At 36.9% G+C, this 18,938-nt stretch overlaps 1 protein-coding gene across 1 annotated transcript in view; it reads right to left on the bottom strand.

The window, feature by feature from the left end:
* The window catches only part of LOC132113387 (stAR-related lipid transfer protein 9-like), a 52,215-nt gene that overhangs the window by 20,927 nt on the left and 12,350 nt on the right, over positions 1 to 18,938 (bottom strand). Inside the window, exon 3 of the mRNA XM_059521170.1 lies at positions 17,838 to 17,966. Coding sequence (XP_059377153.1) covers positions 17,838 to 17,966 — 129 coding nt within the window. The remainder of the gene's footprint in view (positions 1 to 17,837; positions 17,967 to 18,938) is intronic.

The following is an 18,938-nucleotide window of genomic DNA, read 5'->3' as shown; positions in this document are numbered from 1 at the left end:
GCATGAGGAAAGCTGAATATAGAGTTGATTCAGGACAGGAAGTTTCCAGAAGGTTAGTGCTTCGGGCAACATGATCCCAAAGACCCCTATGAGGAGATGCTCGATTAGGGAGGAGCAAACCCAAAAGTGGGGCAGTGGAAAGGAAGAGTCAGGCGGTCTAAATTAAGGGAGATGACGTCTTTCAATAACAAACAACACTATCGTGGGTACGGTCTTGGCTTCTCGTTTAAAGGGTGTAAATGCTTTAGTCAAAGACGTAGTAAAAGAGAGGGTGCTTCAAGATGAATTATTCAAGCAGAAAAAGAGGGATGGATATGAAAGAAGGAGAGAAACTCCATTAATAAACTTTTAGTGCGTAATGCATCCACTTTAAAATCTTAAGACCTGTAATCAGTGTGTGGAGCGCTACAGTGGGGAGAGGCTCTTTAATGTGGCTTTCTTAATAGCGACCTCTGAAAAACTCCCTTGTTTCTTGTGAGATCTCATGGGGAGTGCCAACTGAAACCCATCCAAGGCAAAGGCCGTCCCAGACCAAAGACCAATACGTCAGTTCTCTTGCATATACAGTACAGGGACAAAAATACAGAAACACATGGTTTATATTGCAGGAACTCGAAGAGTATCACAAAAATCTATAAAAAATTAAATTAAAAAATCAGTATTAAAATACGTTATACAAAATTTGACAGCAAAAAAAAAATCACAGCTTTGCATAGCAGTAATAAATTATACTTTAAAATATATTAAAATACAAAAAGTTCACTTTCAAAAGTAATATGTCACTATATTAATGCTTTTAGTGTATTTTTGATCAAAAAAATGCAGTCTTGGTAAGCATAAGAGGCATTTTAAAAAAAAATAATTAAATAACCATCGCCAATTTTTTTATGATAGTGATACAAGAAATAAATATAAAAATTTTCAAATATAAAATCTAGATCAATGATGCAAAACAAAAAACCTGAATGCAAACTGTACACAATGAAAGTGGATGTTGATGACAACTACAAATGATCATTCTATGGTTAAAGAGCAGCTTGGACATTGTGCTGACTATCTCCTTTTGATCCATGAAAAACAAAGTTCAGGTTTGGAACAACATAAGTCTAAATAATGAGTAAATGATGCCAGAATGTTCATTTATGAGTAAACGATCTCACTGAATCCGTGCTATTGTTGCTGACATATAGTAGAAGATCCAAATAATGTATGTGGCCTTCAAACCTGCTAATAAATACACAAACTAATACTAATCCTAGTACAAAGGACAGTTTCATGTTATAATTTTGAGATCCTGTTTATAGCCGTATGCTACTGTAGGGAAAGCTGGGTTAAAGGTCTGGTGGGGTGGACTGTGGGAGAGAGAGAATGAAACAGAGCTGATTGGCAGGGGTTCAGCTTGCTTCTGGTTTGTCATACTTTCACAGACATTATGTGGGTCAAATTTGCAAGGGGAGGGAAAGAGGTCAGGGGATTCTGAGGGCTACATAGAGACGGCCTACAAAAACAAATGAGCTAAAGAAAGAGAGTTAGTGAGAGACTGGACTGGAGTTTTAGCAGGAATTCCAAAACTGCTGCTGCAATTAGCCAACGAGCCAATAGGGGGCTAAACTTCAGGATAAAACAAGGACACAAAACCAGTGGAGTTTTCCCCCAATCTCCTCTTCCCACTCTACTGAAAGCTGCCTGTATCGCAGCTGGTCTTTTTAGGGTAAATGAAATCCTGCAGCACAATTTAAAGTCCACACTATAGTAATGAAGAAGTACATATACTAAAAACTTTGGAATCTGTACATTTTTTTTTGTATCTAATATTTTTGATATATTAAAATACAAAACAGTTATTTTACCTTTAAAAAATATATTTTTTTTAAATGTAATTTACTTCTGTGATGGCAAAGCTCAGTGTCACATGATCCATCAGAACTCATTCTAATATGCAGATTTGGTGCTCAAACTTAAAAACTTAAAAAAACTTAAAAAAAAAAAAAAAAAAAAAAGAAAGAAAAGAAAGAAAATTTCTTATTAACCTTTATGTTATGATTTCCTTTCAGGAGTCTTTGATGAATATAAAGTTCAAAAGACACAAGTTCATTTCTGCGTCATTTAAAAAATTTATTTTACATGGTCAGTTTGTGTGTAAAGATGTTTGTGGGGATTTTCTTCACGCCACTGACACAGAAACCCAGAAATACCAAGAGCATAATGAAGTCATGCACTGTATCCAAAAGAAAAAGAAGGAGGGGGGAGAGAGAGAGAGAGAGAGAGAGAGAGAGTGTGATAAAGAGAAAGAAGGAGGGTAAAAACACAAAGCTGACTTCACTTGGAAAAGAAAACCAGCATTGTGCTCCAGCTCTGGACCGATGACGTCCTCTCAGCACAATCTGTCTGTGAAAAATGATTTACTAAAGCAGCTGTGAGGCTGGCAAGAGAGGAGCTGCAGCTAAAAGCGACCCCAGTGCCCTTCACCTTCATCTACTTTACACTCATCTTTTGTTTAATGTCATCTCAACTCACTCAAAAACTGTCATTACTTCAAGCTGTGAAAACCTGAGAAAATCAAATCAACTGAAACTGAAATAGAAGAGATATAAAGGTGCATATCTTGGAAAAAAAATTCACTATACTAGCGGGTGCTTTTAATATGAAGCTCTGCAAATAATAACTTTTGAAATAGTAAAAATTATGTGAATGCCAAGACATGGATTTTTGTATAATTTTTAAAAAAAATTACTTTGAAAAATTTTTCATCAGAAAATGTAAAGTAAATTTCACAAATAGTTACAAAGAAACGCAGGCAATTCAAGAATGAAAATTCTGTCATTAATTACTCTCACTCATGTCGTTCCAAACCTGTAAAACCTTTGTTCATCTTTGGAACACAAATTAAGATATTTTTGATTCAATCTGAGAGATCCTGACCCTGCATAGGCAGGAATACAACTGAAATGTTTCCAGGCCCAGAAAGGTAGTAAGGACATCGATAAAATACTCTATGTGACATCAGTCAAGTCAAGTCAAGTCACCTTTATTTATATAGTGCTTTAAACAAAATACATTGCGTCAAAGCAACTGAACAACATTCATTAGGAAAACAGTGTGTCAATAATGCAAATGACAGTTAAAGGCAGTTCATCATTGAATTCAGTGATGTCATCTTTGTTCAGTTTAAATAGTGTCCGTGCATTTATTTGCAATCAAGTCAACGATATCACTGTAGATGAAGTGACCCCAACTAAGCAAGCCAGAGGCAACAGCGGCAAGGAACCGAAACTCCATCGGTGACAGAATGGAGAAAAAAACCTTTGGAGAAACCAGGCTCAGTTGGGGGGCCAGTTCTCCTCTGACCAGACGAAACCAGTAGTTCAATTCCAGGCTGCAGCAAAGTCAGATTGTGCAGAAGAATCATCTGTTTCCTGGGGTCTTGTCCTGGTGGTCATCTGAGACAAGGTCTTTACAGTCGTGGCCAAAAGTTTTGAGAATTACATAAATATTGGAAATTGGAAAAGTTGCTGCTTAAGTTTTTATAATAGCAATTTGCATATACTCCAGAATGTTGTGAAGAGTGATCAGATGAATTGCATAGTCCTTCTTTGCCATGAAAATTAACTTAATCCCAAAAAAAACCTTTCCACTGCATTTCATTGCTGTCATTAAAGGACCTGCTGAGATCATTTCAGTAATCGTCTTGTTAATTCAGATGAGAATGTTGACGAGCACAAGGCTGGAGATCATTATGTCAGGCTGATTGGGTTAGAATGGCAGACTTGACATGTTAAAAGGAGGGTGATGCTTGAAATCATTGTTCTTCCATTGTTAACCATGGTGACCTGCAAAGAAAAACGTGCAGCCATCATTGCGTTGCATAAAAATTGCTTCACAGGCAAGGATATTGTGGCTACTAAGATTGCACCTAAATCAACAATTTATAGGATCATCAAGAACTTCAAGGAAAGAGGTTCAATTCTTGTAAAAAGGCTTCAGGGCGTCCAAGAAAGTCCAGCAAGCGCCAGGATCGTCTCCTAAAGAGGATTCAGCTGCGGGATCGGAGTGCCACCAGTGCAGAGCTTGCTCAGGAATGGCAGGAGGCAGGTGTGAGCGCATCTGCACGCACAGTGAGGCCAAGACTTTTGGAAGATGGCCTGGTGTCAAGAAGGGCAGCAAAGAAGCCACTTCTCTCCAAAAAAAACATCAGGGACAGATTGATCTTCTGCAGAAAGTATAGTGAATGGACTGCTGAGGACTGGGGCAAAGTCATATTCTCTGATGAAGCCCCTTTCTGATTGTTTGGGGCATCTGGAAAAAGGATTGTCCGGAGAAGAAAAGGTGAGCGCTACCATCAGTCCTGTGTCATGCCAACAGTAAAGCATCCTGACACCATTCATGTGTGGGGTTGCTTCTCATCCAAGGGAGTGGGCTCACTCACAATTCTGCCCAAAAACACAGCCATGAATAAAGAATGGTACCAAAACACCCTCCAACAGCAACTTCTTCCAACAATCCAACAACAGTTTGGTGAAAAACAATGCATTTTCCAGCACGATGGAGCATCGTGCCATAAGGCAAAAGTGATAACTAAGTGGCTCTGGGACCAGAATGTTGAAATTTTGGGTCCATGGCCTGGAAACTCCCCAGATCTTAATCCCATTGAGAACTTGTGGTCAATCCTCAAGAGGCGGGTGGACAAACAAAAACCCACTAATTCTGACAAACTCCAAGAAGTGATAATGAAAGAATGGGTTGCTATCAGTCAGGATTTGGCCCAGAAGTTGATTGAGAGCATGCCCAGTCGAATTGCAGAGGTCCTGAAAAAGAAGGGCCAACACTACAAATACTGACTCTTTGCATAAATGTCCCGTAATTGTCGATAAAAGCCTTTGAAACGTATGAAGTGCTTGTAATTATATTTCAGTACATCACAGAAACAACTGAAACAAAGATCTAAAAGCAGTTTAGCAGGAAACCTTTTGAAAACTAATATGTATGTAATTCTCAAAACTTTTGGCCACGACTGTACAGTGGTTCAACCTGAATTTTACGAAGCTACGAGAATACTTTTTGTGGACACAGAAAACAAAAGTAATGACTTTATTCAACAATTCTTCTCTTCCAAATGACGTATCCCACCATTTTCAAGAGTATCATTGCTTTCGTCTGCATGTAAACAAGGCGCAGCGCATGCATGTTCTACATCAGCAGCATGTGTTGTTTACGTGCAGAGGTACCCTAGATAATGGTGGAAGATGTAATTTGGGGGAGAATAATTTTTGAATAAAGTCTTTATTTTGGTTTTCTTTGCACACAAAAAGTATTCTTGCAGCTTTGTAAAATTATGGTTGAACCACTGATGCTACATGGACTATTTTATCGATGTCCTTACTATGTTTCTGGGTCTGAAAACATTTCAGTTGAGAACTCCGAGAGAGTCAGAGAGCTCTCGGATTTAATCAAAAATATCTTAATTAGTGCTGTCAATCGATTAAAAAAATACTAATTATTCACCCATTTTTTTCTGAAATTAAATCGCGATCAATCCCTCCTAACATAAAAGATTTTTAAAGTACTTTTATATTGCAATAATTTCACATTAAACCTTCAAATTGATGTACAAACAACATAAAGACAGTATATTTTTAAGATTTGTTTAATGGCATCTTTTTTATGACTGAAGGCCAGTATCACTGATACCAGTACTACCGATGTCTACTAAAACAAGTACCAAATTGTTTCCCCACCTTATATTTAAGCATTGACTAGCCATTCAAAATTACAGTATGATTGAGAGCTATCAATCTGAACATTTATTAGACTTTAAAAATTACTTCTAATTTAAGTGAACTTAAAACAATCTTCAAAGTGCCCTTCAGCAAAAATATAGCCTACAAAAACTGAAATTGAAGTTATCAAACACTAAATTCGAACTAACTAAATTAGTTATTGATTTACGCTTTTTTTTATTTGATGATCAGAAATCACAGCAGCTGGTTATTAGGTTTTTTTGGCTGCTATTTCTTTAAGAGCTGCCGCTGCTTAACATAACACGCATCTGAGAGACATCGTATTTTCTCTCAATTCTCTTTACCTTTTCTGACCCACTTCAGGTCTTGAAGTCTCTATTAATGAGCTGACAAGTTGAATCGGGAGTGTAAGATGAGGAAGAAAGTGCTGGGCTGCGCCAGGACGGTTTTGAAAACCATTACAGAACAAATGTTCAAATCCAGGCAGCGGCTGTCTTGACCGGATGTTCACAGATGAAGACTCGCTTGACTGGGGCAATGTAAGGACGCAGGGTTTTCCCCTAATTTTACGCTTGTATTTACTTTAAAGTTACTTTTAAACGTTTCTGACAGCTGTTTGTCTACTAATTTTTTTATAGCACAATTTCATATGCTTAGTTTGTATTGCTTCTACTGATATGCTACTGCTTTTTCACTCCATTACAGCTCTTCCTCTTCCAAGTTATTGTCACCTCAAGATATAAGGTTGTCACCCTGCAGAGTTTTCAAGAAGCTGATTTTAAGGACATTCTTGTTACGATGACGTTTACGTCTTGTTACGATGTACGATTACGTACAGTTAACACATCCTTACTGATATTATTATCTTTTGCTGTTTAACTTGTATATTTGTTGCATGCCTAATGCAGTCACACAACATATTTAATGCAGACCATACAGTTCTTTTTGTACAATTTCATATGCTTAGTCTATATTGTTTTACTGATATGCTACTGCTTTTCTGCACCGTTACAGCTGTTGAATCCTCTTCAAAGTTATTGTCACCTCAAGATATAAAGTGTCACCCTACAAAGTTTTCAAGAAGCTGTGTGAAGGACGTTCATTTTACAATAAGGTAATTGTGAACTTGCTCATTTTTTAATCATTCTTTATTCTTGATTTTATTACTTGTGTCATGACCTTTATACATGATCTTCTTAATCATTTATGTTATAAGATGGCATGTGATTTACATATGTGATTATTTTTCATCTGTAATTGCTGCCCACTACTAGTCTCTTTGGCTCCATTTTTCCTCCTGTCTTGTGTCTGTTTCAGATAAGCACAGAGTTCACCACTGATCGTCTGCAGTATTTCTTGGATGGACTAGATGCCTTGGTGTCTTTTAGAGCTGTACAAAGCAGCTGTATCATCAAGCAGGAGCTTGAGCCTTAGCAGTTATTCAGTGCCTTGAAAAGGAGGTATGAATAAAAATGAACTCAATTTGATCAATTTGCACTTATATAAGTTTTCTAATTTATATATTGGAGTCACTCAGTCTTGTTTATAATTGTATGTACTGTAGGACACAAATTGGAACAGAAGAAAAGCTGCCTTACTTGGCCTTCTGCGCTTCCTTTCAGAGGAGACTTCTGAGATAATCAAGATGTGTGATGTAAGAGAATATTTAAATCTTGTTAATGTACTGATGATAGTGAATTCATTGTAGAGCAGTATGTGTAGGGAAAAAGTCAATCAGCTTAACTATTACAATATATTTATTATTATTATTATTTTATCCCAGAATCAGTAATAAATTATACTAAAATGCTTTTTTGACTGTCAGTCAAAGTACTATACTATATAGTGTGCCTAAACATGCCATCAATAATATCATGTACAAATATAACAAAATATAAAAAAATATATATATATTTATTTTTTTCTTTATCTGAAATCTCTAATGCTGAATGTTGGTCAAGTGTTTACTGTCAGGAAAAAACTTTGAGCATTTATTGGAAATAGACCAATTTCACTTGTGTGTTCTTATTGCTTTTAGTGAGAGTTTACAACGTGAGTATTATTCAACACAGTCAATGACCAGTGTTGGGAAGGTTACTTTGGAAATGTAATAGGTTACAGATTACAAGTTACCCTGTTTAAAATGTAATAGTAGTGTAACTTTTTCAATTACTTTATTAAAGTAATGTAACTAATTACTTTTGAGTACTTTTTGATTACTTTTGTAAATTTGTGAAAATTAAAGAATAATAAATAAAAGCATATACATCAACTTAAATACAGTTATCTAATAAGCATGTGACGTATTCTGTGTAATAAAATCCTAAACATTGGTGTTTCTTTTAAACTGCTGTCTCTTTGTATATGATGATAGTTTTCAAAACTCAAAATAAGTAAAATGCACATGAAGTGACACAGAGCAGTTCTAGAAATTATGTTTATGTGCTCGTGTACTCCTATATTGAGGCAGCAGAGGTTGAAAACACCACGAGCTTCAGCAGGCCTATGTGTAGTAAATGAAGCCATGTCTTTGCCATTAATTTACATTGACTGGAAAATTCAAACTCATACAAACAAATTCATGGACAAAACTATTTTTTATCTATTTTAAATCTTTAATTTGGGGACATGCAAAATAATTAAAAGTTCTCTCCTGAACTGCACCTTCACTTCCATTTTTCTCTTCAGTCTTTTTATTTTGCCCTGTTATGCATCTCTCTCATGACTTTAATACTCAAGATTAAACAAAACTATACTTTACAATACAATACTCTCTACAATACTACAATATCTTTATAGAAAAATCCTATATATAATCCATATTCTTCCCTTACAAAAATTAACCATGCTTTTATTAGCCTATATAAAAGTAAAATAACCATGAGTAATTTTTTTTTTTTTTTTTTTTTTGCAAATGGATTTGTATTTATTTTTAAATAAATACATTTGTAAAATAATTTTACATTTTTGGTTATCACAGTTAAACAATAGTAACCATTTTCTCTGGATTTATAGTTAAATATTAAAACGTTAATTTTCGTAAGGGTTGTGTTGTTGTCTGTCGTAGCTCCCCCTAAACCTATAAAAAAAATCTGAATTTTTTTCAGCTAAATTACTACTGTAACATTACAACAGATAATAATGGTGTCCTTTATATAGTATTTTGAGTGATGACTGATGAGCAACGTGCTGCTGCTTGATTAAATAAAGAAAAAAACAAAGACAAAAAAGCATCTTTACAGATGAAACTGACCTGAAACCCTGAACAGTAGTTCTGCTTCTCTGCTCCAGCTGTCCACTCTATTCTTTCTTTCTTTCTCTCTCTCTCTCTCTCTCTCTCTCTCTCTCTCTCTCTCTCTCTCTCTCTCTCTCTCTCTCTCTCTCTCTCTCTCTCTCGCATTGATTACTCGGAGTCTGATCCAAACCGTTTGGCGGAGGCGCGGAGAGCGCGTGAGTCATGATTAACAATTCATGATTTATTAGAGATTTAATTATCAAATGGCGGATTCGCAAATGATCGCTTTAGTACATTCGGCAGGCAATTATACAATAATGATATTAAATAGTGGGGCAAAATCGGCTGCCAGGCCACCGGGAATTGTCCCGGTTCTCCCGGTGTCCAGTCCGCGCCTGATTTCCACAGACACGCAGAATGTGGAAGTCATATATTGCATTTTTGGGGCTTAATATTCACAGACACTATTCCATGTCATGTTTTGATTCAAGTGTACTGACCTACTTTTGATTTAGTCATCCAAAATGTGGCATATTCCGTCCGCGTCAAGCATTCCGTTTTTATGACTGGATTCTACGAACCAGACTGTGTTTCCGCATCCCGGAAATTATTAGGGCGTATGTCTCAGAATAGTCAGTGCAATTTGGGAAATAAATCAGTTAAATCTGTATGTGGATGCGTAAATATTCAAATGTAATCCCCTTTGTAATCGTTAAAAATTTCATAAGTAACTGTAATTTAATTACTCATTTTTTCGTAGTAACTGTAACTAATTACAGTTACAATAATTTTGTAGTTAAATTACGTAACGCCGTTACATGTAACTAGTTACTCCCCAACACTGTCAATGACCATGTATTGTGCAAATCATTCAAAGGTCAGAAAGCTACATTTACTTGTTTATATAGAGAACACTTACAATCTTTAAAGTAATTGATGAGCCGTTATTTTGCCTGCCACTCCTCATTTTTCCCCAATTCATGCCTTTTTCTTTCCCCCTCAGTTACATTTTACCTCTTTTATACCACTCATCTACCTTTCTTCTAGTTCTGTATATTATTAGAGAAACTTTGATGTTTTGATGAAATGGATGTTTAAGCACTTGTGTTCTCAAATGGCTTTTTAAAACCTGTTTTCCTACAAGAATTTGTATTTTCAAACCCCATAACTGTCACCGTCCCACCTGTGGGACGCTTGGCACTCTTGGCACTCTTTTTTGTTGTTGTCTTTTTCTCTATAAAATCTTTTAGTAATCATCAGAAATCATATATCATTTGAAAGCTTAGAAGCCCAAGATTTATCCTGTGAAAACCATTTTGAAATCGGACATTGCTCTACCATGGAAATGGTACTTTAAAATCTAATGGCGGTCACCTCCCCCTTAGTGGACAGGGTCAAGTGTCATAAAACATAATGCATTACGGTCTTCTAGAACCAAAACTTTTTATAATCTTGGCAACAAACATATCATTGGAAAGGTCTGAGTCTCAGGATTTCATATTTGGTGGTTATTTTGAGATAGAAGTAAAATTCACAGAGAAATCTAGAGAAAAATTCATTAAGCAAAATTCTAAATAGTTTTGAATAATAATAATAATAATAATAAATGTTGTTGTTGTTTTTTTTTGTTGTAGAAAATCAGATTGTTCAAAGCAGTGGTTTTCAACCTGTGGTCCGCGGCCCCCTAGTGGGTTGCGGTGGTATTGCAGGTGGGCTGCCAATTACTATTAAAAGAAATAATAATATTGTTAATCTATGTAAAAATGTCTAAGTCATAACATAATAACATAATTTCATATTTTATTTTCTGTTTGTTGCCAGTTCATTCTAGGGCTGTGCGATTAATAGAAATCATCATAAAATCACGATTTGAGCGTGCACGAGCGTGAGCGTTTCCGCGGCCCTGACCTCCTGTAGTATGCTATCCGATCCAATCAGAATGCAGCGCCTAGCGCGAGAACAGAACAGACTGAGCATATGCCTACTCCAGGTTCACACACTGTCTGTGATGCGCCTTTTTTCCGAGCCCATGTTAACGGATCAGAGCGTTCACACTGCACGCGATAAAAAGCTAGAAATAAAAACGTGCGAAAATAATTAATATCTAGCACATGAGCATAGAGAGAGTTGAGTGCACAGGACGCAGTTTAAGTGAGAGGAGACAGGTGCTCTAAGCGATGCCAGGAGTCGTAACTTCTTGTTGACGTTCAAATTGTTGTCAAACAAAACGGAGGCTAGCTAGACCCTCCCTCCTCCTCATCCACGCACTAACCCCCCAAATCTTTCTTGACGGTTATTGGCTGGAACAGTTTGTTATGTTTTGTGGTGCGGGTGAGCCCAGTTTGTTTTTCTTGTTGTTTGTGGAGCCTGTGGTGTCTAGAGAGACCCCGTTTTTTTACTATGTGTTCAGGGGACAAGCAGCTAGCGGATAGTGAGGAGATGTTTGCTGGATGTGACAAAAAATGTTTTGGCCTAAAAAATGTGTGACATCACTTAGAGCACCTTTAAGTGCGCACACTCTCTCCATGCCAGAGCAGAATGTATCTGAGCAAGCACGCCTGGTTTTGTGACAGAACAAAGGAAATCCGCGTGCGAACAGAGGGATTCGTGCTCGTGAATTATTTTAATGTGCTTTCGCATTACATTAACGCACTCTCGCTGCTGCTTCTCCAACGCAGACACATGCTGTATTATACACACTGCAAACGGAGTGCATGTGCACCTGTATAATGTATAACAAATCTATTTCAACACCTGAGGCACCGTTACAATTAATGAGCTCTATGACCAATGCATGGCAAAAAAGAAAAAAAAAAGTCTCTGGACACGGGATTTATATATTTTTGCCATAAGTCTAGAAATTTTGTTTACCTTTACTATAGTGATTATTTTGACTTATGTCTGTTCTAGAGACGTTACAACGTTACAACTTTTTGATAAAGCTCTAATTAGTTTTCTTTTGGAAATATGTTTCAAAATTCATCTTGAATGCATTTATGACTGTAAAGCATATCTGTGTGTGTCAAATTATGATTTAAATCGAAATAGCAAAATGTATCAAATAAATCACGATAGGTTTTTTTTTTCATATTGCACAGCCCTAGTTCATTCAATAAATAGTTAACAATCTAGAGTACTAAGTTATTAACCCAACGATAGGAAAAAATTCAGTTAATTTTATTGCAGTGGGCCGCGCAAACATATGTGTTTGGTTGTGTGGGCCGCGAGTTGAAAAAGGTTGGGAACCACTGGTTTAAAGGATTTCTGAAGGATTGTGTGACTGGAGTAATGATGCAAAAAATTCAGTTTGAAAGTCAGCTTTGATTTTTCCTAATAAACTGTTTAACTGCACTCGCAAGTGGATATTAAATTATGTTGTGGGATAATTAAATATATTCTAAATAAACTACAAACATAAAATTATATACATTTATTTTGTCCTCACATTCTTTCTTGTATCTCCTCCCTCTCAGACCTGACTGAAAGGCTCATTATCAGCTCATTATGCAGGCCTTTGTCTTCTCAGGTGTAAATCATAATGATATTGATGATAGTTGGCGCCTACTCGCATATGACTTTTACAAACAAAAAGTGTCTTAGAAAATTTAAATCAATATATTGTTTTCTGTGAGTGAGTAAACAAGATGATTTTCACATAATTTAGAAAGAAAAATTATAGGCTACAAGCTCCAGTTCTCAAAAGTCCCGGGAACCAATGTTCTGTATGTGTTTTATGGCCTTATTCAAGTGATTTAACATTTTAAGTTTTTCACTAACCACGCATAACATTTTTTTTTCCTCAAAAACACAATCATGTACATACATGCTGCACACATATTATTATAGCCCAGGTTGTGCCGATTACAGTGAGATTAGACTTTAGCCATTTAGATGTTTATAAGAAACTGAAAAAAGCACAAATGTCAGGGCATGACAAAACTTCTCCAGGCCCCAAAAATACCCTTAGACTCCAGAGGGTTAATCGCCTTTTTGTTATCTTCATGACTTAACTGACCACGGCATTGCATGCACATAGTTTATTTCGTGCTTTGATATGAAATTATGCAGGCTACAGCACGTGGCAGCACACGCTCCAAGCACAGCACCGCTTTCGCACTCGCACCTGATGCTGAAGTGAATTTGAAGCACATGTCTGAACCGTCTACTGTTTGATGTGGTCGTAAAGACGTTCTGCGATTACATAAATGCACTTCTTGTCAAGAGAAAGAGATACAGAACCAGCAATTGTGAGTGGGGTGGCCAACCCTATAGCTCTGTCCTTGCCTTAAATATTTTTATTGCAGTAAAAAAACTATCCCTTTGAAACTATTTATTTTTACTACCAGAGTGCACTTACATTTTGCTTAAAAATCTGCATGAAAAAGAAATCCACCTTACATATTTTCTAACTTGATTTCATTGTGAGAAATTATGTTTTTATTTATTTTATTTTATTTTTTAGCTGGACCTTCCAATCATTTAGTCTGCATAAACCCTTCCCCTTTCCTACAATCAACAGCAAGCTCATATTCATTCAATCAACAACCAATTTGGTGCACTGGTTCAACTAGTTCCTAAAAAAAAATAACTCAAGAAAAAAAAAATTTGTTATTTTGTTACAAAAGTGTGCACTTAATGTATTACCAATGGTTTAGATGCTGTTTAATCCAATACCCAGTAATGCATTCAGGATGTGATCCAACCTTGCCTTCACAACAGCTGGCTTCCATTACCCATCTTTATCTATTCTGCTCCGAGGCCTGATCAACCTCTCCATCCTACTCTCAGCCCTCTGCTTTCTCGTCACACATGGACATATACAGATAGACATGTTTCTCTAAAGACAACCACCAAACTTTTAGCCACCAAAAAAACAAAAAACAAAAAAACCCGAAAGTATATTCCCACATGCACAGAGAGAAGTGCAGGGAGGGGCAGCTGGCTTCAAAAGGGAAACAGTGGGGGAGAAGTTGGAGAGAAGGAGCACGGCTGGCTTCTCCTCCACTGAGGCGCCTCTAGAGACCCCACAGGAAGGAGAGGTTGCAGTCTCATTCTGTTGCTTGCAGCCACAGAGAACAGCAGTTCACAGGAAGATCCAATTAAGGAGCAACATGTGCGACTTCACAAGACTTTTCACTAAAAACCAATTAAACTAAATTGGATAAAACGATTCAAACTTAATATTAAATGAATGCTATTCAATTAAAAAATATATATGCAAGCGAGCTGAATAGAGAAAAGCATTTATCCTGTCTGTAATGTGGTCTCTTACTCTTGCAAATATTTACATTCAAAAACCAAAGTTTCATTTAAAATCCCAGTTTCTAGAGTTATTGGTACTACACTAAAACTGTGGTAACTTTGCATCAGCTATTAATGTTGTTACAAAATTAGAGTCTGTGTGAAATGAAAGACTTACTTCACTTGTGACATGTTTCTGAGGGAACTGCCATTGTTGTTTTTTTGCTTTTGACGGAAATGGTTCAAGGATGTTTGTCTAGAGCGTCAAGTTTCAGATTTTGATTTAAGTTTATAAAGACCTGTAAATGAACTTTCATGGGTGAATTGATCACCACAAGACTAGTAATGTACACTACGGCTTAAAGTACACTTCAAATTTGACATGAACACTTATGTAGACAGCTACACACCTTTTGAAGTATGCCATACTTGATTTGATAGCATGCACAAACGCCAGCAGTCAATTATTATTTCATGTGAACTTCAAACTAAATTACAGAACAATTCTGCAAGCTAGTACACTATTTGTATTAAAAATCATGCTCACAAGGTGCTTTTTGGGATATCAAGTCATAAAGCAGAAGATATATATATATTTTTTTTACACACTGTGAGGTTGATCACAGTGCACCCATGATGATGAGACTGTCTGGACTTTTTTTTTTGCTTCAGATGGGACTCCGTCCAACAGGACTCCAGAAAGAGGTCAGTTTCTTTCTCTCTGAACAGACTTTGCTACAGGCCGCCCAGGGAATGCAAGCTCTGTGCTTCTGCCGTAAAGCTCTGACTGGGCAAAATTGAAAGAGAGGAAGTGAGAGAAGAGAAAGAAAAGTGTTGTGGAGACAAGGCCATACTCTGTGCATGGGCCATCACAGCTCACTCTTTCATACAGTGTGGACAAAGACACTCTGAAGGGAACACCAGGGCGTGACTGAGGAGAAGATTCACTGACAAAGGAAAGTTATAGCTCAATTGTTTAACCTAACTTGGTTAACTGTGAGTACTATGTGTATGAGATACGTGCTTGTTGGTCTGAAGTTTGAGAGAACTTGTTGTTTTTGCAGCAGGCCAGCAGTATTCAATTAGTTTAAATTATTGTTGAATCAGTGAAATCTCATTGTTTCAATATCCCACTCTACAAAATATCTTATGATTGGTTGTAATTCTATCAATTCTACTTCACAACAGAAAGAGAAGTTTTGAAAGTTTGCGTTAAGGCCCATTTACACACCAAGCATGAAAACTACGAGAGTTACTATAACTATACATATTTAATAGTCAATATAATTCTATAAGAATAGCATCTACACCACAACTACACAACTCAGGGCCTGAATTTCGTTTTGGGAAATGAGGGGAATTCCCCCTTTAGGTGGCTCTTATGGGCGGAATTTTTTAATCCTAGAGGGGAGCAACGGTATTTTTTTAGACATATTTTTAAACTACAATCATACAAACAAAATGTTTCATCACCCAGTGTATTTAAAATTTATAATGTTGTTGATTCATATTTATATTGTGAGGAAGATACTTAACAAAACTTTCAAACTGAATTGAATTTATTTTAACTAAAAAAGACAAGTAAACAGTAATAAAATAAGAATAGATTAATGACAAGCACTGGCACAAATAAATACATATTTGGCTGTTTATGCGCAAAGGCGTGCGCTCTCAGATGCGTCTCTATGTGCGCATACTTTGTGTGTGAGGTGGCTCACAGAAAGGGACCATGACTTTCCCATGACACGAGATTCACGCCGCATAGGGAAGAGAGGGGCGAGTATGAGAAGCATTCAGAGACACAGGCTATGTGTGCGGTCTTCAGAATGGGGAATAGCGAACATGCAATAAGAGATGCTCTTGATATGCATCGTGTCGCAGCTCTTGTAAATTATATTTTTTGTTCGTTGTCTGTCTTTTCAAAGCTTAAGTTAACGAACGTTTTTCTTTAGGTTTAATTTGCCTATTTTTTTTTTTTTTAATGGTGGGCGTTTACACAGCTGCCTAGAGCAGAGCTGATTGGGGAGAACGGAGGTGCGCTCACTTTATTGGTTGGTAAGACTGTCACTGAAGGCTGACAGTCATGCATATGCTCAGGAAGAGAGTAATATCGCGTCGACATCGCAGGCTTTTGCGATTAGCAAATCGCAACGTCTCAAATCACGATTTCGATTCGATTTCGATTAATCTTACAGCCCTAGCGGGAATATTTAAATTTCCCACATTACAAGCATGGAAACTGCAGGAATCAGTAGAATTATGTGCTATCCCCGCAATCCCACACCGAAATTCAAGCCCTTCAACTATACGATAACAGCACAGACAAATTATATAATTTAAATCATTTTCAAAAAAAAATTTCTAGCCAATGAATGAAAATCATTGACAGCCAATCAGAAACCACATGACTTTCAAGAGCTTGAGCATTTAAAGTAGGGATCTGTATATGAAAATTTTGGCCGATACTGATAATCGATAATTCTTTAAATATGAAAGCCGATACCCGATATGTTGGCCGATAAATCTAAATCCACATTTTTACATAATTTTTGAGACCCTGTTTACCAAAAAAGTCTCATCATTAAAAGGCATTAAACACTTCAACATAAATCAAACATAAAGCAGCCTTAGAAAAAATAAAAAAATGCTTAATAGGGCTGTCAAAATATCATTTTGAATTTGAACTGCATAATTTCAGTTCGGGTGAAGAAAAGCGTTTGGCTTCTCTCCTGAGACCACAAGAACATGAGATGCAGTTGGATGGGGAACAAAAACCCACCATAAAGTCTCGAGATATGTTTTTAAAAAGTTGAACTTACATTAATTTTACATGACATTCTAAACATGTGTCGTCAGATGACGAAAGCACCGTCAGTTTTTACTTTCACTAGCACAGTGATAGAATTTCACCAGCATAAGTTTGACTTGCACAAAGTTTGCACGTTGCTTGTATGATATCCACTGGCTCGCCTTCACGGTTTAAAACAGAAGTAGACTATTTCCAATATTGCTATGCACTCGCGCTACAACCCGAATAGTCAGATATGTCGTGGACACACTCTGAGCATGCTGAAACACGGCAAATAATCCCAAATAATTCACAACTTTCTTTATTACGGTAATATTCTCTTTATAATGACATTCCCAATTATAGTTATTAATGTTGTGTATTGCTGTTGTGCACAAGCTGCATGTGATTAAGCTGAAGAGCTGAATGAACAGCGGTAAACTGAAGTGCTGGCAGCTTATTTAACACAGGGAAATGCTTCACAACTACATGTGCACACTTATAGAGTATGTTTCTGACCTTAATCGTCCGGCCAACTTTGCACACCCACATATAGGTTAAAATAAACTAAATGTAAGGCTATGTAGGGTGGGCAGACTCTCTTCACAGAGATGATGTAATATCTTCTGCTCTGAGCAGTGTTTTGATTCTGCTTAGGGATAATATTTCCTCAGACTTTATCCTGGTGGGTCAAAGGTGTTGATTACACTATCATCCTGCAGTGCTCTGATTATCATGCACCAGCCTCCACCCAGGACACAGGAGATACACAAGCTCATCAGTGACATCAACATCAGTGCAGATACAGTAAACATGCATGAGAGTGGAAGCTCACCTCCTCTTGTGACGCATAGTTGGGAGCCGATGGATCCACGGACCAGTAGCAGAAATCAAACCCAAACTCCATAAACTTCTCCCTGGAGTCAGGCAAGACTTCTGATCGCCCATCTAAACGCCCCTCCAACTACATTGAGAAAAAAATGGAGATAAATGGAAGACAGTTAGCAAAATAAACTAGATTTTTTTTCTTACACTTCCTAAGATCTTCCTTGCCATAGTGCCGTTCTGTGGTTTGCTTGACTAATATAATGCATATAGTTTAATTAACTACATTATAAACTAACCACATGTATCACAACCACCATCACACTGGATGTGGTGTAATAACTTCTGTTAATTAATTGATTTCAAATTAATCGAGATCAAATTAATGTCAGATTATTGATGTAAATAATAAACATGGGATCAGAAGACTACTTCACTATTTTGGTACTCTGTTGTTTTGTTTTATTTCCAGATGTTTTGTTCAATCATGGGTTCCCCCAGGTAGGGGTGGGCGATATACCAGTAACCAGTAGAGATTTTGGACTGTTGTCTCTATCACAGTTACATGCTCACATCAAGTTGCTGTGCTACATGGTCACGAAATCTTATCATTTGTATGTGTTTATAAGAATTGCGGTTTTAAATCAAGTGATTGTATGTTGTTAAAAAAAAATCAGCAGCGAAAGAGAACTAATTTTGCTACATCTGTGTGCTGTCTGAGACGCACACACATGAAGATGGTCCTCATAGAGCTCAGGAGTAGGGTTGGAATGATAGACTATGCCATCATCCTTTGCCGATGGCTGATTTACATCACAATGTTGCACCGGCATTATTAGAAATTTCTGTCAGCACGTCATAAACGGAATGCAGCAGCAGTTTACTGTCAGGGATTTGTAGTGTCACGCCTTGCTGCATCCAGTTTAGACAGCAGTACTGTTTATAATGAGTTCTATTGACTTATCTATATATTGAATCTCTATTATACAAACCCGATTCCAAAAAAAGTTGGGACACTGTACAAATTGTGAATAAAAACAGAATGCAATGATGTGGAAGATTCAAATGTCAACATTTTATTCACAATACAACACAGATGACATATCAAATA

Source organism: Carassius carassius, chromosome 32 (genome assembly GCF_963082965.1).
Source record: "Carassius carassius chromosome 32, fCarCar2.1, whole genome shotgun sequence".
In the NCBI taxonomy this organism is placed as follows: domain Eukaryota; kingdom Metazoa; phylum Chordata; class Actinopteri; order Cypriniformes; family Cyprinidae; genus Carassius; species Carassius carassius.
The sequence above is the reverse complement of the archived record's forward strand: the minus strand, read 5'-3'. Positions and strand labels throughout refer to the sequence as shown.